Raw genomic sequence first — 24,243 nt, forward strand, 5'->3', positions numbered from 1 at the left:
GTGGGTACAGAAAGTATTCAGACCCCTTTAAATTTTTCACTCTTTGTTTCATTGCAGCCACTTCGTAAATTCAAAAAAGTTCATTTTTTTCTCATTAATGTACACTCTGCACCCCATCTTGACTGAAAAAAAAACCCAAATGTAGGAATGTTTGCAAATTTATTCAAGAAAAACTGAAATATCACATGGTCTTAAGTATTCAGACCCTTTGCAAAGACACTCATATTTAAGTCACATGCTGTCCATTACTTTGTGATCCTCCTTGAGATGGTTCTACTCCTTCATTGGAGTCCTGCTGTGTTTAATTAATCTGATAGGACTTGATTTGTAAAGGCACACACCTGTCTATATAAGACCTCACAGCTCACAGTGCATGTCAGACCAAATGAGAATCATGAGGTCAAAGGAACTGGTCAAGGAACTCAGAGCCAGAATTGTGGCAAGGCACAGCTCTGGCCAAGGTTACAAAATAATTTCTGCTGTACTCAAGGTTCCTAACAGCACAGTGGCCTCCATTATCCTTAAATGGAAGAAGTTTGGGACCACCAGAAGTCTTCCTAGATCTGACTGTCCAGGCAAACTGAGCAATCGTGAGAGAAGAGCCATGGTGAGAGAGGTAAAGAAGAACCCCAAAATCACTGTGGCTGAGCTCCACAGATGCAGTAGGGAGATGGGAGAAAGTTCCACAAAGTCAACTATCACTGCAGCCCTCCACCAGTCGGGCCTTTATGGCAGCGTGGCCCAATGGAAGCCTCTTCTCGGTACCAGACACATGAAAGCCCTCATAGAGTTTGCTAAAAAACGCATGAAGGACTCCCAGACTATGAGAAAGAAGATTATATGGTCAGATGAGACAAAGATAGAACTCCTTGGTGATAATTCTAAGCGGTATGTGGGGAGAAAACCAGGCACTGCTCATCACCTGCCCAACTGAGCATCTCTGGAGAGACCTGAAAATGGCTGTCCACCAACGTTCACCATCCAACCTGACAGAACTGGAGAGGATCTGCAAGGAAGAATGGCAGAGGATCCCCAAATCCAGGTGTGAAAAACTTGTTGCATCATTACCAAGAACACTCATGGCTGTACTAGCTCAAAAGGTGCTTCTACACAGTACTGAGCAAAGGGTCTGAATACATATGACCATTTGCAAAAATTTCTACATTTCTGTTTTTTTCAGTCAAGATGGGGTGTAGTATGTACATTAATGAGAAAAAAAATGAACTATTCTGAATTTACCAAATGGCTGCAATGAAACAAAGAGTGAAAAATTTAAAGGGGTCTGAACACTTTCTGTACCCACTGTGTGTTATCTTATGTAAGGTCTTTGTTTCTTCATGGAGATTAACTGCAAAGAAACATGTTGAAGGCAACTGAGGCCTTGAATGGAAGTCAATATAACATAGGAATATATATGCTGACTGCATGGAATATAACCCTCTTGGTGCTCGGTGTTTTGCTGCATTTGAAGCAATGTATCCTGGGACCTGTCTTTCCTTGTTATTTATGTCTTGGTATCGTTCATTAAAATGAATTAACCCCCTATAGGAAACAAGCCATCTGCTGCTACGTTCTCCCACCAGTGCCTAATGGAAAGCTGCCAGCTCATTTTCTACAAACCCAACTTCATGACTTGGCAGGACATCAAGTTAGGAGTCAAAGGTAGAGTGTAAGTTTTTAAAATATAATTGATGCCTAGCAAATTGGAAGGCAAAAAAAGCATTCAGTGCCGTTTTGTGAGCAAAAATACAGTAAATATGTATGGTTATTGATATGTAATGCTAGACATGTGCTCAGAAGCAGATAAAAAACAAGACAGGCCTGTCCGCATACACACATCCCTCTCGTTATGCATATACGGTTATAGATTTGTTATATATTAGCCTTTCGGGCAGACTTTTGGGATGTAGAACAATCCTCCATGTAAATGTTATATACTGTGCAATGACTGTGTGATAATCCAGAATAACAGATATTGTACAGCTATTGTGCATCCATAAAGGGATTTCGTCACACCAGAAATGGGCACATATGAAAACAGCCAATCAAACAGTGCTCAGCTGTTTTTGGAACGCCAATAGAAAGGATCACATAGAGTGGCCTCCTTTCCACACACAGCAGCCACGAGACGAAGGATAAGATAGGAATAATCCTTTAAAATATGTGGAAAAACGCATTAGGACTGGCTGCTGACACTAAATAGTCAAACCCCAAGGCTGTGCTGTAAATTTAGAGACATTGTAAAATGTAATACACAAACTTTTACATCAAACTTACATGTTGGAACCAAGGAAAGATTCTGCCCTTGGGATGGTATTGACTGCTGACAATACTCAGCAAGGTATCGAGCACCATTACTAGCCATGCGTGGGTCGGCAAAATATCAGGTCCAACCTGCAGGAAGAGAATCAGAACACAGAATATTACAAATGTGCACACACATTATATTGGGTAATGTATAGTGAAACCTTTGGCCATTTCCAAAACTTTTCCCAGAATACTATACATTACACTGGGGAACAATTTGAAAAAAATTTTCTGTTGAGTTAGGTTTTTGAGCTGATTTATACTAAAATTGGCATGCTGATTCCAAAAATGTAGTCAGTTTTTTTCTATCACGTCAAGTTTTTCCTCCTCAACTTACCTGCCATAGAAGCACAATTGCACTGATTTCTGTAATAAGACTTGTTATCTGAGTACAATTCGACTCATATAGAGCTACGTGGCAACTTGTAAGAGTAGTCACAACTGAGACAGTGTGGTGAGAGGTGTGTACAGCTCCCAATACGTCATAATTATCAATATCTTTACACAAAAAATGTATCATAGTAGGAATAAATAGGATTTGTGATAGCTTTTCTCTTTACATTGGGCGCTTAGTTGTAATTTATATATCTTTTATGATTTTTTTCTTTGTTAGTTTTCAAAGCTTGTAACTTTCCATCTCAGTGTTTTATTTACTTATGTACATATTTCCTTTGTTTCAGATCATGTCTGCTCCTTCTTCCTCTCGTCGTAAATGCCTAAACAACCCTGACTCCTTCTGCTATATTTGTGGTGTTTTCACCATTCCAGTTCAAAGGGCAAACATCAGTGCATTTGTCAAACAAGCATATTTTGCATATTTTAAAGTAAAACTCAGTGATCAAGATAAGCCATGGGCCCCTCACATAGTGTGCAAGCAGTGTGTCGAGAGTTTACGGATGTGGACCAAAGGAACACGTGAAAAGTTGGCATTTGGTATCCCCATGGTGTGGAGAGAGCAAAAAAGTCATTCCACAGACTGTTACTTCTGTTTAGTGAAAAATCAGGATTTAACAGGAAAAATAAAAGTAAAATAGAATATCCAAATCTACCGTCAGCTATCAGACCAATGCCTCATTCAGCTGAAATTCCAGTGCCAGTTTTCGAACAGCTACCATCTCTAGAAGTTCTGAGTGATGTTGACGAACACAGTGACAGCAATGATGCAGAATTTGAAAGTCACAAGGATTCAGTTCGTAAGGGATTTGATCAGCACGAGTTAAATGATTTAGCACGTGAATTGGGCTTATCAAAAAAAGCTTCAGAATTACTAGCATCAAGGCTGAATGAGAAACAGTTACTTGAACAAGGAGCGAAGGTATCATACTTTCGTACTAGAGAAAGTACATTTTTGCAGTACTTTCGGTGTGACAGCAGTTTTGTGTTTTGCCATAATATTCCTGGTTTACTACAAGAATTAGGGCTTTCAATGTACAATCCAAATGAATGGCGACTGTTTATTGATAGCTCAAAGCGGAGTCTTAAGTGTGTCATTCTACACAATGGCAATTTATTTGGTGCAGTCCCTATTGGGCATTCTGTCTCTCTTCGTGAAGAACATGGAGATGTAAAGAGAGTTATTGAGTTATTGAAATATGACACAAACAATTGGATCATCAGTGTTGACCTTAAAATGGTTTGCTTCCTTCTTGGTCAGCAACGTGGGTACACAAAGTATACCTGCTTTCTCTGTATGTGGGATAGCAGAGCTCGAGAAAAGCATTGGGTTGAGTCGAATTGGCCTCCAAGATCTGGTCTTAAACCTGGAGATCCTAACATTCTACATCAGCCACTTGTTGACAGGAAGAATATACTATTCCCACCTCTGCACATAAAACTAGGTCTCATGAAGCAATTTGTAAAAGCATTGCCAACTGACGGCGACTGTTTTAAGTACATCATGTTGGCACTTCCTGGACTGTCCATTGAAGAAAATCAAGGCTGGTGTGTTTGATGGTCCACAAATTCGACAGCTCATCAAAGATGAACATTTCACCGGGACTATGTCAGATCTTGAGAAGAATGCTTGGTTATCATTCAAAGACGTCGTCAAGAACTTTCTTGGAAATACACGTGCAAGTAATTACAAAGAAATTGTTCAGAAACTATTGGAGAGCTACAAAGCGCTTGGTTGCAACATGAGTATTAAACTACATTTTCTGCATTGCCATCTTGCCAACTTTCCGGAAAATCTTGGTGCTGTTAGCGATGAGCAAGGTGAACGATTTCACCAAGATTTGAAGGTTATGGAAGACCGTTACCAGGGTAGATGGGATGTACATATGATGGCTGACTATTGCTGGAGCATCAAACGTGATTGTCCTCAAGTTAAACACTCCAGAAAGAGCTATAAATGTACATTTTTACCTTAAATACTTGCATATATATATATATATATATATATATATATATATATATATCCTTTGTAAAAAACATGATAGTGTTAAAAAACATATTTGTCATGCCTATTTCTTATATATTTCATTTTTTGTTCATATTTGTACTATTTAAAAAAAAAAAAAACCTTTTAGGTACAGTAGTTTACATATTTTTGAGAAGACAAAAATCCTATAGTTCAAAAACTTGACGTGATAGAGAAAAACGGAGATCATTTCTGGATTCAGCATTTAAACTAACACATCTATTATCACTAATATTCATAAATCTGCTGCAATAATGCTGTATATATTTGTGGATGAGAAACAATGCCGCATATTGCCCATAAACTAAAAAGTTACAAAAAAAATCCTTTATTTTTTTTTAAACATACATATGTAGAGAAACAAAAAATACGTAACGTTTTAAATACCTCCATCTTTTCCTCAAATATAAAAAAATAGAAAAGTGACAAAATCATTGTTCATTTGTCGCTTCACGTCCCACAAAATCAGGCATAAAGAGAGATCAAAAAGTTGTGTGGATCATAAATGGATACCAATAAAAAAAACTACAGCTTTCACTGCGAAAGCAACGAGACCTTACACCGCTCTAGCTACCAAAAAATACAAATTCACAGAATATGGTACATTTTTTTTTCAAAGTTTTTTTTTTTTTTTTATACTGAAACAAAAAAAGACCTATATAAAGTTGATATTACCATAATCGGATATTTAAGAAAAACAAAGAAAACAACCCCAAAACTTGAAGTTTTTCAGTCAAGGAGCAAAAAAATGAAAGTGAATAAAACCGAATAGTTGGTTTATTATTCCTTTACTATGCTATAATGCTTTGTACATACCATCTAATTTATGTCATTTATACCATACAAAACACGTATTGGGATATTTTTATTGCTAACATTACATTCTAAAGTATAAAGATTTCTGCATTTATTTTTTTAATTAACTGCAGCATTTAATGGCATGTATTGCAGAACAGCAAAGTGTGTTATGAAAAAAAATAAATGACAACTAGGCAACTAAAAGTGTACCGTAATTTTATTATATCACATGCTGGCAACTCATACTAAGGAGTACATTTCACTAATAAAATCAGCCCAGAAGAATAGCTCCCGGCCTAACAAGTCTCAAGGTTAGGGCTTATTCAGGTGTCAGTTTTCCACAGATTACACTTGATATGATAATCTATGGGGTAATTCACATTTCCGATTTTTTTCCTTGGACCAAGTGGTCAAAAAAAAAAATCACTGATGTGTGAATGATCCCTTAAAGGGAATCTGTCAGCAGGTTTTGGCTATGTAATCTTAGAGCGGCACCATGCAGGGGCAGAGACCTTGATTCCAGCAATGTATCATTTACTGGACTGCTAGGAGTAGTTTTGATGAAATCCCTGTTTTCCCTGTTGTACATGTAGCAGTGGTCAGAATACTGAGCTGGGCATAACCTCGCCCACACACCTGATTGGCAGCTTCCTGTGCTCACTGTGAATTGTCAGCAAGTGATGGGAGTGGGGTTACACAGACTAGTCTGACTGGCCTGCAAGCAAGATCTTGTCTGGCAGGCATAATCTCCTGCTGATAAAACACAAACTACAGCACGCAACCGAGCAAGTGACACATCCTTGGAATCAGGCTCTCTGCTTCTACATTATGCTGCTCTCAGATTAAATAGCAAAAAGCTGCTCAAAAACCCCTTTAAGGGTATGTGCACACGCTGCGGATCTGCAGCGGATTTGGCCTTGCGGGTCCGCAGCAGATTCTGTTGCGTTGTACAGTACCTTTATTTCCTATGGAAATAAAAAAAACACAGTGCACATGCTGCGGATTTGCTGCGGGTTACAATCCGCAGCATGTCAATTCTTTGTGCGGATTCCGCTGCGGTTTCACACCTTATCCATTATGAGGTGCGAAACTGCAGGGCAAAACCGCAGGCTAATCCGCAGGACAAAAGTCCTGCGGATTTACCTGCAGATTTTTCAACAAAATCCGTACACCCAAAAAACTACATATGCACTTACCCTTAAAAGAGTAAAAAAAAATTAACTACACATATAATTACACAGAACGAGACACACCTCGGGGGCACCTTCAGTTTCTGAAGGAAGGCTGCTTTCATATTTAGATACAGCAACTGCTAATCCAGTAAGTGCCAAGAGAGCATTGCCTTTCACCACAGGGCTATCTCTGCAAAGAGACAAGCAAAATTAGGATATATGATCGGCATAGGTTTTAGTAGACTTCTGTCTTCCTAGTCACACAGGACTTAATTATAGACTGTAATCTTACAGACAATAATGTACATCTGTATACCAAGAAAACATAAGTGAGAAAACTAAATCTAATAGTACTGTACGTCATTGTATCAAGTATATCCACATCTACATTATCAGCATCTGGGGGAAGCAATGACTCGCATAAAAGAGACTGGAGTCTTACAGACAATGCTCCATGGGAGAAAAGTATGCAAATTAGCTCTCTAGTAAATCAGAAGAAAGTATTTCACAAGTATCACCTAGGAGAGGAGGCTACAGTATAAGTCAATGCCCAAGCCTTTAACGAGCCTTCCTATATGGCCAAGGATAAATACCAAGCCAGAAACTCATTCATAAATAGCCCGTCATCAGTAACTAATACTTCTCACATGTTATCTCAAGGGCAAACTGTCTCTTCAGAGAGGAAAAAGACTTGAACTCTAGTGCCACCTATTGGAATTCGATATCATGCTTTGCACTGAGGAGGGGAAACATTCAGAAACAGGTGTCTGCAAATTGAGATTCTGGTTTGGCTTTTATCCGAAGTCATGTGGCAAGGCTCGTCAAAGGGTCGTTACAGACTTTTACGATTGTTACTTCCAATAGGTGACACTAGAGTTCAAGTCCTCTTCCTCTCTGAAGAGGCAATATGCATATTTAATTTCCTAGAGAAGCATGCATGGCATGTCATCCCAAGGACATCGCACTGAGCCAGCCAGACTCAGAGCTACAGAACACCCCGAACCAGGTTGTCTGTAGAGGAGTTTCTAGCTTGCATTTATCTCTGGTCATGTTGAAAACCTTGTGGAAATAAATATACTGATATAGCAGGCCCTTCAAAGGACTTTGTATCAGTGCATGTGTCTTTCAAAAGAGAAAGAGTTAAAGGGGTTGTCCCCTTTTAGAAAATCATGGTTCCTGGGTGCAGTTTGCTTTTCACCTTCCCTGGTTCCAGTGCTGAGTCTCCACTGCTCCTGATGTCTGGTATTGACTGGAGTGCTGATGTCACTTTGACAGTGCTGATGTCAATCGGTGATCTTGGTGGCTCTGCATGCTATCTGCACTGGCTAATGCACTATCGACATGAGATCAGCGCTGTAACCAAATACAAGACACTAGGATCAGCGGCGCAGACTCAGAACAGGACCCAGCATTTTAATATGACCAATCCTTATGTTCTTGAAGAAGGATATCCACTACCACAGATGTCAGTCATAGAAGTGGGACTACTTCCCTCACCCTACCGAGAACGCATGCTTGCTCAGAGGATCCTGGAAAGAGGGGTGTCAAACAGCCGAGTTATCAGTTATAGGATTAGTGCTGTCCAAATAGTGCTGACTATTGATCTAAACTGCTTAAAGGCAAAGCCCTCTAAACAAGGGAAATTGGAACATTCAAAGGTGTATACTGGAAACCTGTAGAACTTTATATTATGGTACGTAAAGAATAATATTTACTTGCTGGAACCAGCATACCCCTTTTACTTTCATGCAGCTATGTTCTAGCTTCCAACTTTTACAAGTGACTTCCCCCATAGCTAACTTCACCATAAGGTTAGTGATAAATGATAATGTTTTACAACCAGATTCAGTCAGGAATGTCTCTGAAAAGAGAGACGGATTAGAGGGTTCACTAATTTAAACTAATGTCAGGAAGAGCTGGGAATGGGAATAAAAAGGGCTCGGAGGGACTCTGTGCTAAAGAGGGCTCGGAGGGACTCTGTGCTAAAGGGGGCTCGGAGGGACTCTGTGCTAAAGGGGGCTCGGAGGGACTCTGTGCTAAAGGGGGCTCGGAGGGACTCTGTGCTAAAGGGGCTCGGAGGGACTCTGCGCTAAAGGGGGCTCGGAGGGACTCTGCGCTAAAGGGGGCTCGGAGGGACTCTGCGCTAAAGGGGGCTCGGAGGGACTCTGCGCTAAAGGGGGCTCGGAGGGACTCTGCGCTAAAGGGGGCTCGAAGGGACTCTGCGCTAAAGGGGGCTCGGAGGGACTCTGCGCTAAAGGGGGCTCGGAGGGACTCTGCGCTAAAGGGGGCTCGGAGGGACTCTGCGCTAAAGGGGGCTCGGAGGGACTCTGCGCTAAAGGGGGCTCGGAGGGACTCTGCGCTAAAGGGGGCTCGGAGGGACTCTGCGCTAAAGGGGGCTCGGAGGGACTCTGCGCTAAAGGGGGCTCGGAGGGACTCTGCGCTAAAGGGGGCTCGGAGGGACTCTGCGCTAAAGGGGGCTCGGAGGGACTCTGCGCTAAAGGGGGCTCGGAGGGACTCTGCGCTAAAGGGGGCTCGGAGGGACTCTGCGCTAAAGGGGGCTCGGAGGGACTCTGCGCTAAAGGGGGCTCGGAGGGACTCTGCGCTAAAGGGGGCTCGGAGGGACTCTGCGCTAAAGGGGGCTCGGAGGGACTCTGCGCTAAAGGGGGCTCGGAGGGACTCTGCGCTAAAGGGGGCTCGGAGGGACTCTGCGCTAAAGGGGGCTCGGAGGGACTCTGCGCTAAAGGGGGCTCGGAGGGACTCTGCGCTAAAGGGGGCTCGGAGGGACTCTGCGCTAAAGGGGGCTCGGAGGGACTCTGCGCTAAAGGGGGCTCGGAGGGACTCTGCGCTAAAGGGGGCTCGGAGGGACTCTGCGCTAAAGGGGGCTCGGAGGGACTCTGCGCTAAAGGGGGCTCGGAGGGACTCTGCGCTAAAGGGGGCTCGGAGGGACTCTGCGCTAAAGGGGGCTCGGAGGGACTCTGCGCTAAAGAGGGCTCGGAGGGACTCTGTGCTAAAGAGGGCTCGGAGGGACTCTGCGCTAAAGGGGGCTCGGAGGGACTCTGCGCTAAAGGGGGCTCGGAGGGACTCTGCGCTAAAGGGGGCTCGGAGGGACTCTGTAATAGTCAAGAGTTAGATTAGAATTGCACAATTGTCTTCACCATGCAACAATTCAGCGCGATCTATAACTTTCTTAACAAGCCAGTGGAAACATCTTACCTTACAGACAACATTGGTATAACTAGACTTGTTCATCCTTAAGTTGGATATCTCAGAAAGTAAAAGCTAAATATGCAAAGAAAATAGTAGAAAATACAGAAAACAATGCGGGAGACGTGGTAGAAGTTCGTAGATCTATGTGCTGTGGTATGGTTTCATTAGAAAAAAAAGGATGATATAATGTCTTGTAGCTTACTTGACTGCAGATCGGATGACTTCAGTAAGAGCATCTCTCATCCTGTAATATGCAACAGACAGACTGCTTACTCCTGGGGTACAACAACCAAAAGAAATCCAGAACATGACAGTTTTATAAGACTTAGCTTTAGAAATATCTATTATAATATTGAAGGCTAGGTCATTTATTATACACATAACATAAGGCACCTGTACAAATTAAACTAATGTCAGATGAACCCGCCGATATTCGCAGGCCCAAACCACAGTCTAAGGTGTATGGAGCCTCCCAACTGTACTCCGACACATAACATCATGGGAGATATGGATCCAGCATATCTGATTACCTTTACAGTTCCTTTTATTCTCCAGGAGATAAGCTGCCAGCAGAGTGTGGCAGAAGCTTTCTCATAAAGAATACAGGCGCACTCGCAGAGAGAGTGGTCCTGGGTATGGGAGAGTAGGGCGACATAGCATTTGGATGAACGATCAGTCCCAACAGTCATCTATTGTGTAATCCCTTACAATACCAGTTCCTTGCCAAAATCTGTACCATTCACGTGATATTCATTGTTTTAAATTATCTGATGCAGAATAGTGTTCACAGTGGGGAAAAAAAAACAAGCGAGAGTGATTTATATTAAGAAGGTCGGGATAGGGGGATATAGAAAAAAGGGCAAATAGAAATAGGGAGAAAGGGGCAAGAGATACAAAAAAGGGTTGGGAGAGAGATAATTAGAAATACAGAGAAAGGGGGGATTTAGGCAAGTGAGGGAAAAAGGGATAGGGATTGGGAAAGGGGAGGTAAGATATTGAAACAGACAGGAGGGAAGAGCGAGACCAAGAGAGAGAAAGAGATATACAGGTGCTTCTCACAAAATTAGAATATCATCTAAAAGTGAACTTATTTCAGTTCTTCAATACAAAAAGTGAAACTCATATATAATATAGTCATTGCAAACAGAGTGATCTATTTCAAGTGTTTATTCCTGTTAATGTTGATGATTATGGCTTACAGCCAATGACCACCATAAAGTCATTATCTCAGTTGTGAGGCAGTGGATGGTGTCATATGCGAGGGTCGCTATGTGTCCCTCAGGATGAGGACAGAGTCCTATAAAGGCCCCGTCACACTAAGTGATCTCGCTAGCGAGATCACGGATGTTGTGACACATAAGCGATCTCGCCAGCGAGATCGCTGTGTGTGACGGGGATCAGCGACCAGCCCCCCTGCCGGTTATCGTTGATCGTGCTCGAGCGGCCTTGGCCGTTTTTTAATCGCTGGTCTCCCGCTGCCCAGCATGCATCGCTGCGTGTGGCAGCGAGAGACCAGCGATCAGCGACACTGGCTGCTAATGTAAACATCGGGTATCCAGGAGCCGCGGCTCCTAGATACCCGATGTTTACCTTTTAAACCAGCGTGTACGCCGGTTTCCAAGGTAAACAGCGGGTATCCAGTAGTCACGCGGCTCCTGGATACCCGACGTTTACATTAGAAACCAGCATTTAGCGTCGCTGGTCCTGATCGCTGGGGCTGTCTATGTGACAGCTCACCAGCGATCAACCTAACGATGTCCCAGCGATCTCATCATGTCGGATCGTTGGTGGGATCGCTGGGACATCGTTTAGTGTGACGGGGCCTTTAGACCCGCTGGAGTGCCTTGTGTTCACAGCAGGATGCCAGTGAGTCACAAAGCAGAGATAAGAGTGAGCATGGACCTGGTCAGGCTACTTGGCTAAGGCATTATTCAGTAAAAACCCGGCATGGGCTTTTATTTTTCGAGCGATCTATAGGATGGTAGTGGGGCGGGTCAACCCACTCCAGGGCCAGATTTTACAAGTGGCAATGGCCACAGATTCCTTTATAAACCCTGCAGTATAGGGTTTTGGGTGTGTCAGTGTTGGTCTTGGAAGCAGACCAAGTAGGATGCTTGTGCAGAGCGTTTTCTGTGTGATGCAACATAGAGCCAGCGAAGCCTAAAGCCTGGTATGTCAGCGTACACGGCGGGGCCGTCTCTCATGACGGCAGTCCTGGACTGTATTTGATTTTCCCAGCTGCGATCCAGAGGCTACAGCGTGCTGTGCACTGTGTGAGTTTTTCTTTTTGGACATTAAAACACGTTTTGTTTTGCACTGGCTTGGGTCACTGCCTCATCACTGCACAGCGTGGACACAGCTGCACTACACAGTAAATTAGAATACTTTATAACACCAGCTTGAAAAATGATTTTAAAATTGAAAATGTTGGCCTACTGAAATATATGTTCAATAAATGCAGTCAATGCTTGGTTGGGGCTCCTTTTACATCAATTACTGCATCAATGCGGCGGGGCATGGAAGAGATCAGCCTGTTGCACTGCTGAGGTGTTATAGAAGCCCAGGTTGCTAGATAGCACTCTTCAGCTTATCTGCATTGTTGGGCATTGTGTCTCATCTTCTTCTTGACAATACCCCATAGATTATCTATGGGGTTAAGGTCAGGCAAGTTTGCTGGCCAATCAAGCGCAGTGATACTGTTGTTTCTAAACCAGGTATTGGTACTTTTGACAGTGTGGACAGGTGCTGTCCTGCAGAAGAATGAAATTTCCATCTCCAAAAAGCTTGTCGTCAGAGGGAAGCATGAAGTGCTATAAAATTTCCTGGTAGACGGCTGCGCTGACTTTGGACTTAAAACACAGTGGACCTACACCTGCAGATGACACGGCTCCCCAAACCATCACTGATTGTGGAAACTTCACACTAGACATCAAGCAGCTTGGATTGTGTGCCCTTCCACTCTGCCTCCGGACTCTGGGACCTTGATTTCTAAATGAAATGCAAAATTTACTTTCATCTGAAAACAATACCTTGGACCACTGAGCAACAGTCCAGTTCTTTTTCTCTTGGCCCAGGTAAGACGCTTCTGGCGTTGTCTATTGGTCATGAGCGGCTTGACACAAGGAATGCGACACTTGTAGCTCATGTCCTGGATACATCTGTGTGCAGTGGCTCTTGAAGCAATGACTCCAGCAGCAGGCCACTTCTTGTAAATCTCCCCCAAATTTTTGAATGACCTTTTCTTAACAGTCCTTTCAAGGCTGCAGTTATCCTGGTTGCTTGCGCACTTTTTTCTACCACACTTTTTCCTTCCACTCAACTTTCCATTAATATGCTTGGATACAGCACTCTGTGAACAGCCAGCTTCTTTAGCTATGACCTTTTGTGGCTTACCCTCCCTGTGGAGGGTATCAATGACTACCTTCTGGACATCTGTCAAGTCAGATGTCTTCCCTATGATTGTGGAGCCTACTGAAACAGACCAAGTGACATTTTTAAACAATTAGGAAGCCTTTGTAGGTGTTTTTTGCTAATTATTCTAATTTACTGAGATAATGAGTTTTGGGCTTTCATTGGCTACAAGCCATAATCATCAACATTAACAGAAATAAATACTATAAACAGATCACTCTGTTTGTAATGACTCCATATAATACATGAGTTTCACTTTTTGTATTGAAGAAATTAAAAATTAATTTTTTTGATGATATTCTAATTTTGTGAGAAGCACCTGTAGATAGTTCTATGGAGAGAGGGAAGATGATAGAGATGTGGGTGGAGAGAAAAGAAGGGAAAGGAAGAGATAAAGAGATAGTAAGAGGAAAAGGGGTAAGAGAGAGATACTAAAAGTGGGGAAGGGGAGGTAGATATATATATATATATATATATATATAACCCTGACATGATGGGTCAATAAACCAACATACTTTGGACTTTTGGAGTGCTGCATTCATCCTTTTTTTTTGGATGTAATGAGGTTTATAGTTTTGCCTGGTAGGCTTTGCACCAGTTGATAATTTTTTGCCTTGCTAGTGATGCAGAGGGAAATACAGAGAGCTAGGAAAGAGGGGTGGGTGAGATAGAAATGTAGTAAAAGAGGGAGAGCTAACTAATAAATTCAAAGTTAATTCATTCTGACACTGGCAATGTACTGTGATAAACAGAAGCTGCATAACATAAAAGCAACCTTTTCAATAAAACTGTATTGCAAAGATGCCTTTCAGCCAAAAATACATACATTCAAGTAAAATTAAAAAATTACCCCAAAGTTGTCCCCAATATACGGTAATTAAATAGGATCTCACAGGGTTTATGCGTAAGTTTCTGAAATAAGTGATTCAGATGGAACCCTGTTATGAATGGGTCACCGAGGAGAAAAAAGCAAAACAAGCTAAGTCATAGTAAACCAGAGAGGTTGGTATCTATGCAGATTGCAGATCCCTGATCCTAACCACACAACTAGCAGCAGCCATGGAGCGCACCTACGATGATCCTAGACGCCTCGGCACGGCCGGAGGACTAAATAAGCCTAAAGCAAGAAAAGGGGAAAACTAACTGCCCCAGAGCAGACCCCAAAGGAAAGACAGCCCCCACACATGTATTGACGGTGAAACAAGAAGAAAGCACAAACACAGGCAGGAAAATCGTCTGAGCAAACGATGGGGCCCAAACTAACTAGGAAGGAAAGGAGGAAAGGAAAGGGAAAGACAATGTCTGCAACCTGCAAAAAACCCTACAAAAATAATGTCCAACACTTCTGATAGCAAAATTAACCCTGAAGTCACTAGACTTCTCCCACTATATCAGCACTCTGAAATATTCTGAGACAGAGCAAAAAGAGGCCAAACTAGTAAGGGACAAAAAGCAAATCGGCAAAATAAGAGTGGAAATTCAGTACAGCCCCCAGCCGGGGCTGGCTGACCACACAAAAACTGAATAGACCAACAAAATCAAGTGTGAACATTAGCAGAAAAACTTAGCTTTACATGACTGGAACAGAGCAGAAAACCAAGAGCTAACAAGCCAGACGGCATCACCAGCAACTGAATAGGGCGTCGGCTGTCTTATATCCAATCTGAGATTCCTGAGGTCCAATCGTCATCCTCATTCTCAGGTGGCAGGTCTCCACCGATCAAATCGGCCTCACTACCTCCTGTTACCACCACAGGGAGTCCGGAAGGAGAACTCACAACTGGTGAACCAGAGAATGAACTCACAACAGTACCCCCCCTAGAGGAGGGGTCATCAAACCCTCATCCACGCCACCAGGCCGACCAGGATGGGCCCGGTGAAAAGCACGTACCAATCTATTGGCATGAATATCAGAGGCAGAGACCTAAGAATTATCCTCCTGACCATAACCCTTCCATTTGACCAAATACTGGTGTCTCCGTCTAACCAAACGAGAATCCAGTATTTTCTCTACCTCATATTCCACATTGCCTTCAACCAACACAGGGTCAGGAGGTGCTGCCATAGGCACCACTGGCTCAACAAACCTCTTCAACAGAGATTTGTGAAATACGTTACGGATCTTGAACGTAACTGGAAGAGCCAATCGAAACGAAACAGGATTAAGAATTTCCAAAATCTTATAAGGACCAATAAATCTTGGCTTAAATTTAGGAGATGCAACCTTCATAGGAATATTCTTAGACGACAACCAAACCATATCACCCACTTTAAACCGGGGACCAATGGTCCTATGCCGGTTGGAAAATCGCTGGGCCTTTTCCTGAGAGAGTGACAACTCATCCACCACTTGGTCCCATATCTGCTGCATTCTCTTAACCACAGTGTCCACACCTGGGCAGGACAAAGATTCCACTTGCCCTGAAGAGAATCGAGGATGAAACCCAAAATTACAGAAAAAGGGTGATATCAAAGTGGCAGAACTAGCTCTAATGTTCAGTGCGAATTCGGCCAAGGGCAAAAATGAGACCCAATCATCCTGATCAGCAGATATAAAACATTTCAAATAAGACTCCAAGGTCTGGTTTGTTCTCTCAGTCTGTCCATTGGTCTGGGGATGAAACGCGGAGGAGAAGGATAACTGAATTCCCAGATTGGAACAAAAGGCTTTCCAGAATCTGGAAACAAACTGGACTCCTCTGTCCGACACAATGTTCTCCGGAATCCCATGTAACCGAACCACCTGTTGTAAAAACAAGGGCACCAACTCAGCGGAAGATGGCAACTTTGGGAGTGGTACAAGATGGACCATCTTCGAAAATCTATCACAAATCACCCAGATAACAGTCATTCTCTGAGAGACAGGAAGATCAGAAATAAAATCCATTGAGATATGGGTCCATGGCCTCTTGGGCACCGGCAAGGGCATCAGCAACCCACTAGAACGAGAACAGGGTTTAGACCGAGAACAAGTCCCACAGGACTGTACAAAATTCCTGACGTCACGAGATAAGGCAGGCCACCAAAAGGACCGACTCACCAAATCTCTGGTACCAAAAATACCTGGATGACCAGCCAATGCGGAGCAATGAATTTCAGACATCACTCTCTTTCTCCACTGGTCAGGAACATACAATTTTCTCATAGGGCAACGCTCAGGTTTATCCTCCTGAAATTCCTCCAGGGCGCATCTCAAATCGGGCGAAATGGCAGAAAGAACTACTCCTTCACCTAGGATGGTAGTAGGCTCAGTCACACTAAGAGAATCGGCAAAGAAACTCCTAGAAAGGGCATCTGCCTTAACATTCTTAGTGCTCGGAAGAAAAGAGACCACAAAATTAAAACGCATGAAAAATAAGGCCCATCTAGCCTGTCTAGGATTCAAGCGTTTGGCCGACTCCAGATATATGAAATTTTTGTGATCGGTGAGGACCACAACTTGATGTCTAGCTCCCTCCAACCAATGTCTCCACTCCTCAAATGCCCACTTCATGGCCAACAATTCCCTATTCCCCATGTCATAGTTGCGTTCAGATGGGGAGAACTTTCGAGAAAAGAAGGCACAAGGATTCATCTTAGAAGTCACAGGGTCTTTTTGGGACAAATCAGCTCCTGCACCAATCTCAGAAGCATCTACCTCCACCTGAAATGGAAGTGAGACATCAGGTTGCCGTAAAACTGGAGCTGAAGTAAACCTCTGCTTAAGCTCCTGAAATGCTGAGATAGCCTCAGGAGACCAATTCAGCACATCAGCACCCTTCTTGGTCAGATCAGTCAGTGGTTTGACAATACCAGAAAAATTACCTATAAATTTACGATAGAAATTAGCAAAACCCAAAAACTTCTGGAGGGCCTTCAAAGAAGTAGGCTGAACCCAATCATAAATGGCCTGTACCTTGGCCGGGTCCATTTCAATAGTCGATGGAGATAAGATAAATCCCAAAAATGAAATCCTCTGTACACCAAAGAGGCATTTCGATCCCTTAACAAACAGGGAATTCTCCCTCAAAATCCGGAACACAGTCCGGATGTGTTCCACATGAGAATCCCAATCACTAGAAAAGATCAAAATATCATCCAGATATATTATCAAAAACTTATCCACAAATTCGCGGAAAATATCATTCATAAAGGACTGGAAGACAGAAGGGGCATTAGTGAGCCCAAAAGGCATCACCAGGTACTCAAAACGTCCCTCCAGAGTATTAAACGCCGTCTTCCATTCATCCCCGTGCTTGATGCGAATAAGATTATACGCCCCCTGAGGTCAAGCTTAGTAAACCAGCAGGCACTCTTAACTCTGGAGAATAAATCAGACATCAGAGGTAACGGTACTGATATTTAACCATCATCTTGTTAAGGGAACGATAATCAACACACGGTCTTAATGAACCATCTTTCTTGGCCACAAAAAAAACCCAGCACCTAAAGGTGACGAGGATGGTCTAATATGACCCTTCTCCAATGATTCCTTAATATAGGATCGCATAGCATCATGTTCGGGTACTGATAAGTTGAAAAGCCGACCCTTGGGAAATTTACACCCAGGAATCAACTCAATTGCACAGTCATAACTCCTATGAGGAGGCAAAGATGCAGACTTGCTCTCACTAAATACATCAGAAAAATCGGCTAGATAATCAGGAATATCATGAGACTGAGGAGAGGTGGAGAAAACAGGAGCGTCCCTAAGAACACACTGACAACCCCAACTCACCGCAGACCCAGATTTCCAATCCAAAACTGGATTATGAGTTTGCAACCAAGGAAAACCCAGAACAATAGTATCATGCAAATTATGCAGCACCAAAAATTTACAATTTTCTTGGTGGTCTGGGGCAACTCACATTGTCACCTGGGTCCAAAACTGAGGTTTATTCTCTGCCAAAGGAGTAGCATCAATACCCCTAAAAGGAATAGGCGTCAGCAGAGGCGTCATGGAAAAACCACGTTTAGCAAAGTCCAAATCCATCAGATTCAACGCTGCACCCGAATTCACAAAAGCCTTCGTGGAAAACGTGGATAAGGCGCAGATCAGAGTAATTGCCAAAAGAAACTTAGGTTGTACACTGCCCACAGCAAATGTGTGTGCAAAACGTTTCTCTCGTTTAGGGCAGACAGAAATAGTATGAGAGACGTCTCCACAGAAAAAACACAGCTTATTACGCCTTCTAAACTCTTGACGTTGCGCCCTAGACAAAACCCCATCACATTGCATAGGTTCAGACGTTTGTTCAAAAGGTGGCAGCGCCTCCCGTGTAGTTTTACGTTCACGTAAACGCCGATCAACTTGAATGGCTAATGACATAGAATCATCCAGACCAGAGGGAACATGAAATCCCACCATAACTTCTTTTATGGTCTCTGATAACCCCTTCCGAAAGAGAGCTGCCAATGCACTATCATTCCATGTAGTAAGGACCGCCCACTTTCGGAATTTTTGACAGTATAACTCTGCAGAATCCTGACCCTGGTTTAATGCCAACAGGGTTCTCTCAGCTTGATCAACAGCATTAGGTTCATCATACAACAACCCCAAGGCTTGAAAAAATGCATCCACATTAGTCAGAATAGGATTTTCAGGTGTCAGAAAAAAAGCCCAATCCTGGGGATCGCCGCACAGCAAGGAGATGACAATTTTAACCTGCTGCACAGAGCTCCCCGACGAGCTAGGCTTCAAGGCCAGAAATAATTTACAATTATTCTTAAAATTCAGAAATTTAGACCGATCCCCAGAAAACACATCAGGAGTAGGGATCTTAGGTTCAGCAGCATGTGACTGAATGAGGTAGGTGGAAATTCCCTGCACTTCAGCAGCAAGCTGCTCCACACGATCAGACAATTGCTTAATCTCCATTAGGAAAAAGAAAAAAAAAAGTTCTCCTACGGCCCCAGAGAAAAAAGAGGTAAAATAAAAAAAAAATAAAAAATTATTTTCTTTTTTAACAACTTTTTCCTGCTTTTGAGTACCCTAGAATCTGCTGTATGGCTGGTGATTCTGTTATGAATGGGTCACCGAGGAGAAAAAAGCAAAACAAGCTAAGTCACAGAAAACCAGAGAGGTTGGTATCTATGCAGATTGCAGATCCCTGATCCTACCGCACAACTAGCAGCAGCCATGGAGCGTACCTACGATGATCCTATACGCCTCGGCACGGCCGGAGGACTAAATAAGCCTAAAGCAAGAAAAGGGGAAAACTAACTGCCCCAGAGAAGACCCCAAAGGAATAGACAGCCCCCACACATGTATTGACGGTGAAACAAGATGAAAGCACAAACACAGGCAGGAAAATAGGCTGAGCAAACGATGGGGCCCAAACTAACTAGAAAGGAAAGGAAAGGGAAAGACACTGTCTGCAACCTGCAAAAAACCCTACAAAAATAATGTCCAACACTTCTGATAGCAAAATTAACCCTGAAGTCACTAGACTTCTCCCACTATATCAGCACTCTGAGACAAATATTCTGAGACAGAGCAAAAAGAGGCCAAACTAGTAAGGAACAAAAAGCATATCGGAAAAATAAGAGTGGAAATTCAGCCCAGCCCCCAGCCGGGGCTGGCTGACCACACAAAAACTGAATAGACCAACAAAATCAAGTGTGAACATTAGCAGAAAAACTTAGCTTTAGATGACTGGAACAGAGCAGAAAACCAAGAGCTAACAAGCCAGAAGGAATCACCAGCAACTGAATAGGGCGTCGGCTGTCTTAAATCCAATCTGAGATTCCTGAGGTCCAATCGTCATCCTCATTCTCAGGTGGCAGGTCTCCACCGATCAAATCGGCCTCACTACCTCCTGTTACCACCAGAGGGAGTCCGGAAGGAGAACTCACAACTGGTGAACCAGAGAATGAACTCACAACAGAACCCCTGGCAAAACATTCCCTATATTGAGGCACATGGAGACACATGCATGCCGTCTGGCCCATGATCCGTTGGTCTCAGTCTTTTTAGGCATGTATAAAAAGACTGGATTGAAATTCTAGGAATCCAATGCCTACCGTCTTCCATCAGACTGATGTGACCCACCCTTTTCCCCGATGCGTCTCTTCTCTGTCTGGATTGTGCGTCGCGTTGGTACAATGCCTGGCTGCACTATGTATGGTGTGGTGTAGTGACCACTGTGGGGCGCTGTTTGGATGTCCCAGGAGAGTGGATGAATGGCGAAATACGGAATGACCGTTATGTATCTCAAAGTGTGTGGCCTTGAGATGGAGATTTATGTGTGTGTTAATCAGTAGTGATACTGCTGAGGTGCTTGTTCAATGTGTCAGGAACTAGTTACCTCCAAACCCTCCCAGGGGGTGTGTTTATTAACGCTATTGTAAAGTGTATATGTGTGTGTGAAGGATCTGTGATGAGGTCATAGCCATGTGACCCGGTGGGCGTGGCTACGGACCATATAAGCTGGCCAGGATAGGTCACATGAGGTGAATGTTGGGACCCGGTTGGTCCAGTGTGGAAGGTCCCGCCAGGAGAAGCTAACAGCCTGTGGAGTGGCTGTGTGTCATGGCTGCCAGCGTCTGAGTGTCCCAGAGAAGAGAGTGGATGTCTGCAGCGTGGGGAAACAGCCATGAGGAAACCCTGACGTGGGTGAGATAATGATGAGGCTGAAGAGCCTGAGTATGGACATTGAGTAACCTGTGTGACCACAGGCTTAACCAGAGTGAAGCTATAATGGACACTATGCTGTAATGCTGTTTATGTTGCTTCTATGGGTTTATGAAGGAGGAATAGACCGCATGGACTGTGTTATGCTTTATGAAAAACTGTGCCGGATTTGGTTTTGTGGCTGCTGAGCGAGTATCCCCTACTTGAATGACAGCGCTACCTCACAATGGTTTCCATTGGACTTTAGTAACTTCATAATTGTAGTACTGATAGCTTAACCCCTTTACCCCCAAGGGTGGTTTGCACGTTCATGACCGGGCCAATTTTTACAATTCTGACCACTGTCCCTTTATGAGGTAATAACTCTGAAACGCTTCCATGGATCCCACTGATTCTGACAATGCTTTCTCGTGACATATTGTACTTCATGTTAGTGGCAAAATTTAATTGAAATAACTTGCATTTGTGGAAAAAATGGAAATTTGGCGAAACGTTTGAAAATTTCGCAATTTTCCAACTTTGAATTTTTATGCCCTTAAATCACAGAGATATGGCACACAAAAAACTTAATAAGTAACATTTCACATATGTTTACTTTACATCAGCACAATTTTGGAACCAAAATTTTTTTTTGTTAGGAAGTTATAAGGGTTAAAAGTTGACCAGCGATTTCGCATTTTTGCAACACCATATTATTTTTACGGACCACATCACATTTGAATTCACTTTGAGGGGTCTATATGATAGAAAATACCCAAAAGTGACACCATTCTAAAAACTGCACCCCTCAAGGTGCTCAAAACCACATTCAAGAAGTTTATTAACCCTTCAGGTGCTTCACAGGAATTTTTTGAATGTTTAAAAAGAAAATGAAGATTTAACTTTTTTTCACAAAAAAATTACTTCAGGTCCAATTTTTTTATTTTACCAAGGGTACCAGGAGAAATTAGACTGCAAATGATATTTTGCAATCTGTCCTGAGTACGCTGATACCTGATATGTGGGGGGACCACTGTTTCGGCGCATGGCAGAGCTCAGAAGGGAAGGAGCGCCGTTTGACTTTTTCAATGCAAAATTGGCTGGAATTCAGACTGGACATCATGTCATGTTTGGAGAGCCTCTGATATACCTAAACAGTGACCCCATTTTGGAATCTAGACTCCCCATGTAACTTATCTAGATATGTGGTGAGAACTTTGAACCCACAAGGGCTTCACAGAACTTTATAACGTACAGTCGTACAATTAAAAAATCATATTTTTTCCACAAACATGATCTTTTAATCCCCAATTTTTTTATTTTCCCAAGGGTAACAGGAGAAAATGGACCCCAAAAGTTGTTGTCCAATTTGTCCTGAGTGCCCTGATACCCCATATGTGGGAGAAAACTACTGTATGGGCACACGTCGGGGCTCGGAAGGGAAGTAGTGACGTTTTGCAATTTGTCCTGAGTAGGCTGATACCCCATATGTGGGGGTAAAACACTGTTTGGGCGCATGGCAGAGCTTGGAAGGGAAGGAGCACCGTTTGACTTTTTCAACGCAGAATTGGCTGGAATTGAGATCAGACGCCATGTAGTGTTTGGAGAGCACCTGATGTGCCCAAACAGTGGAAACCCCCCCAATTCTAACTCCAACCCTAACCCCAATACACCCCTAACCCTAATCTCAGCCCTAACCAAAGCCTTAACCCTAATCCTAGCCCTAACCCTAACTCTAACCCTAACGGGTGTTACGGAATGTGCTTAGGATGGCAAAATAAAGAGAGTAACCCGGAGTGGACCCTCTGGGTCACGGCTCCAGAGTCCCTGCGGGCGAGCTGGACCAGGTGGAGCCACCCCCTATACAGGTAGTGTTAGGGGCAGACCCACAAGGGATGGAACCGTGACAGCCGGAGCTAAAGGGGCGACTGGGTGAGCACCAGGGGAACTAGGGTGGAGAGTCAGCGGAGCAGCGGTACGGGAGACAGCGGGAGGAGCCAGAGAAACGCAGAGACTTGGAGGGTTCGGAGCTGGTAGTGGCTGGAGGCTGCAAGAGAAAAGGGGTAAGAGAGTACACGGACAAGAGGGACACAGGAGAGCAAGCACAAAGAAAGGACGGCAGGGACAAAGAGAGGTGAAGGCACCAGAGGCGAGGGGGAACCAGGACCGCCGGGATGGCGAACACAGAGAGAGACAGCAGAAACACTAACTAAGCAATGCAAAGGGAATATGCAGGGCCTGAGAGCGTACTGAGCGCTGGCCAAAAGGACAGCGACCCGGGAACGATACACAGACGTCTTACCTGGGGAGACGCCGGCCAGAAATAGACGATGTGCGCCGCCATGTTGGGGGCGGAGCCACCGCGTCACATGGTGTAGTCAGAGCGCCGGCCACAGGAGCGTGGGACCGATGTCGGAGAGGCCGGAGGTCAGGAGCGGGGACGCGCCAGGGAACGGGTGCGCACAGGACCTTGCAGGTGAGTATCGGTGGCGGCCGTGACAGTGGGAAAATGGAAATAAATACATTTTTTTAATTTTATTATTTTTCCCTAACTAAGGGGGTGATAAAGGGGGGTTTGATTTACTATTTATGGCGGGTTTTTATGTTTGGCAGCTGTCACGCTAAAAGACGCTTTTTATTGTAAAAATAGTTTTTGCATCACCACATTTTGAGAGCTATAATTTTTCCATATTTTGACCTACTGAGTCATGTGAGGTCTTATTTTTTGCGGGACGACTTGACGTTTTTATTGGTACCATTTTCAGGCACGTGACATTTTTTGATCGCTTTATATTCCGATTTTTGGGACACAGAATGAACAAAACCAGCAATTCAAGATTTTCTTTTGGGGGGGTGCATTTACACCGTTCCGCGTGCGGTAAAATTGATGATGCGGTTTTATTCTTCGGGTCAGTACGATTACAGCGATACCTCATTTATGTAATTTTTTAATGTTTTGGCACTTTTATGCATTGAAAACAATTTTATATAAAAAATAATTATTTTTGCATCGCTTTATTCTGCGAGCTATAACTTTACTTTTTCGCTGATGACGCTGTGTGGTGGCTCATTTTTTGCGGGACAAGATGACCTTTTCAGCGTTACCATGGTTATTTATATCCGTCTTTTTGATCGCACGTTATTGCACTTTTTGTTCGGCGGTATGATAATAAAGCATTGTTTTTTGCTTTGTTTTTTATTTTTATTTTTTAAGGGGTTCACTAAAGGGGTTAACTAATGGGACAGTTTTATAGGGTGGGTCGTTACAGACACGGCGATACAAAATATGTGTACTTTTATTGTTTTGGTTTTTTTATTTCCAAAAAATGAATTTATTA

The 24,243-nt window shown here is 43.4% G+C and overlaps 1 protein-coding gene across 3 annotated transcripts in view; it reads right to left on the minus strand.

Moving 5' to 3' along the window:
* The window catches only part of FOCAD (focadhesin), a 364,090-nt gene that overhangs the window by 85,280 nt on the left and 254,567 nt on the right, over window positions 1-24,243 (minus strand). For all 3 annotated transcript variants that reach the window (XM_073542693.1, XM_073542692.1, XM_073542694.1), the window contains 3 exons: window positions 10,106-10,147; window positions 6,778-6,886; window positions 2,278-2,394 (listed from right to left, as the gene is read on the minus strand). In XM_073542693.1, coding sequence (XP_073398794.1) covers window positions 2,278-2,394; window positions 6,778-6,886; window positions 10,106-10,147 — 268 coding nt within the window. The remainder of the gene's footprint in view (window positions 1-2,277; window positions 2,395-6,777; window positions 6,887-10,105; window positions 10,148-24,243) is intronic.

Source organism: Dendrobates tinctorius, unplaced genomic scaffold (assembly GCF_039654945.1).
Source record: "Dendrobates tinctorius isolate UK_male_01 unplaced genomic scaffold, ASM3965494v1 ptg000128l, whole genome shotgun sequence".
Taxonomy (NCBI): domain Eukaryota; kingdom Metazoa; phylum Chordata; class Amphibia; order Anura; family Dendrobatidae; genus Dendrobates; species Dendrobates tinctorius.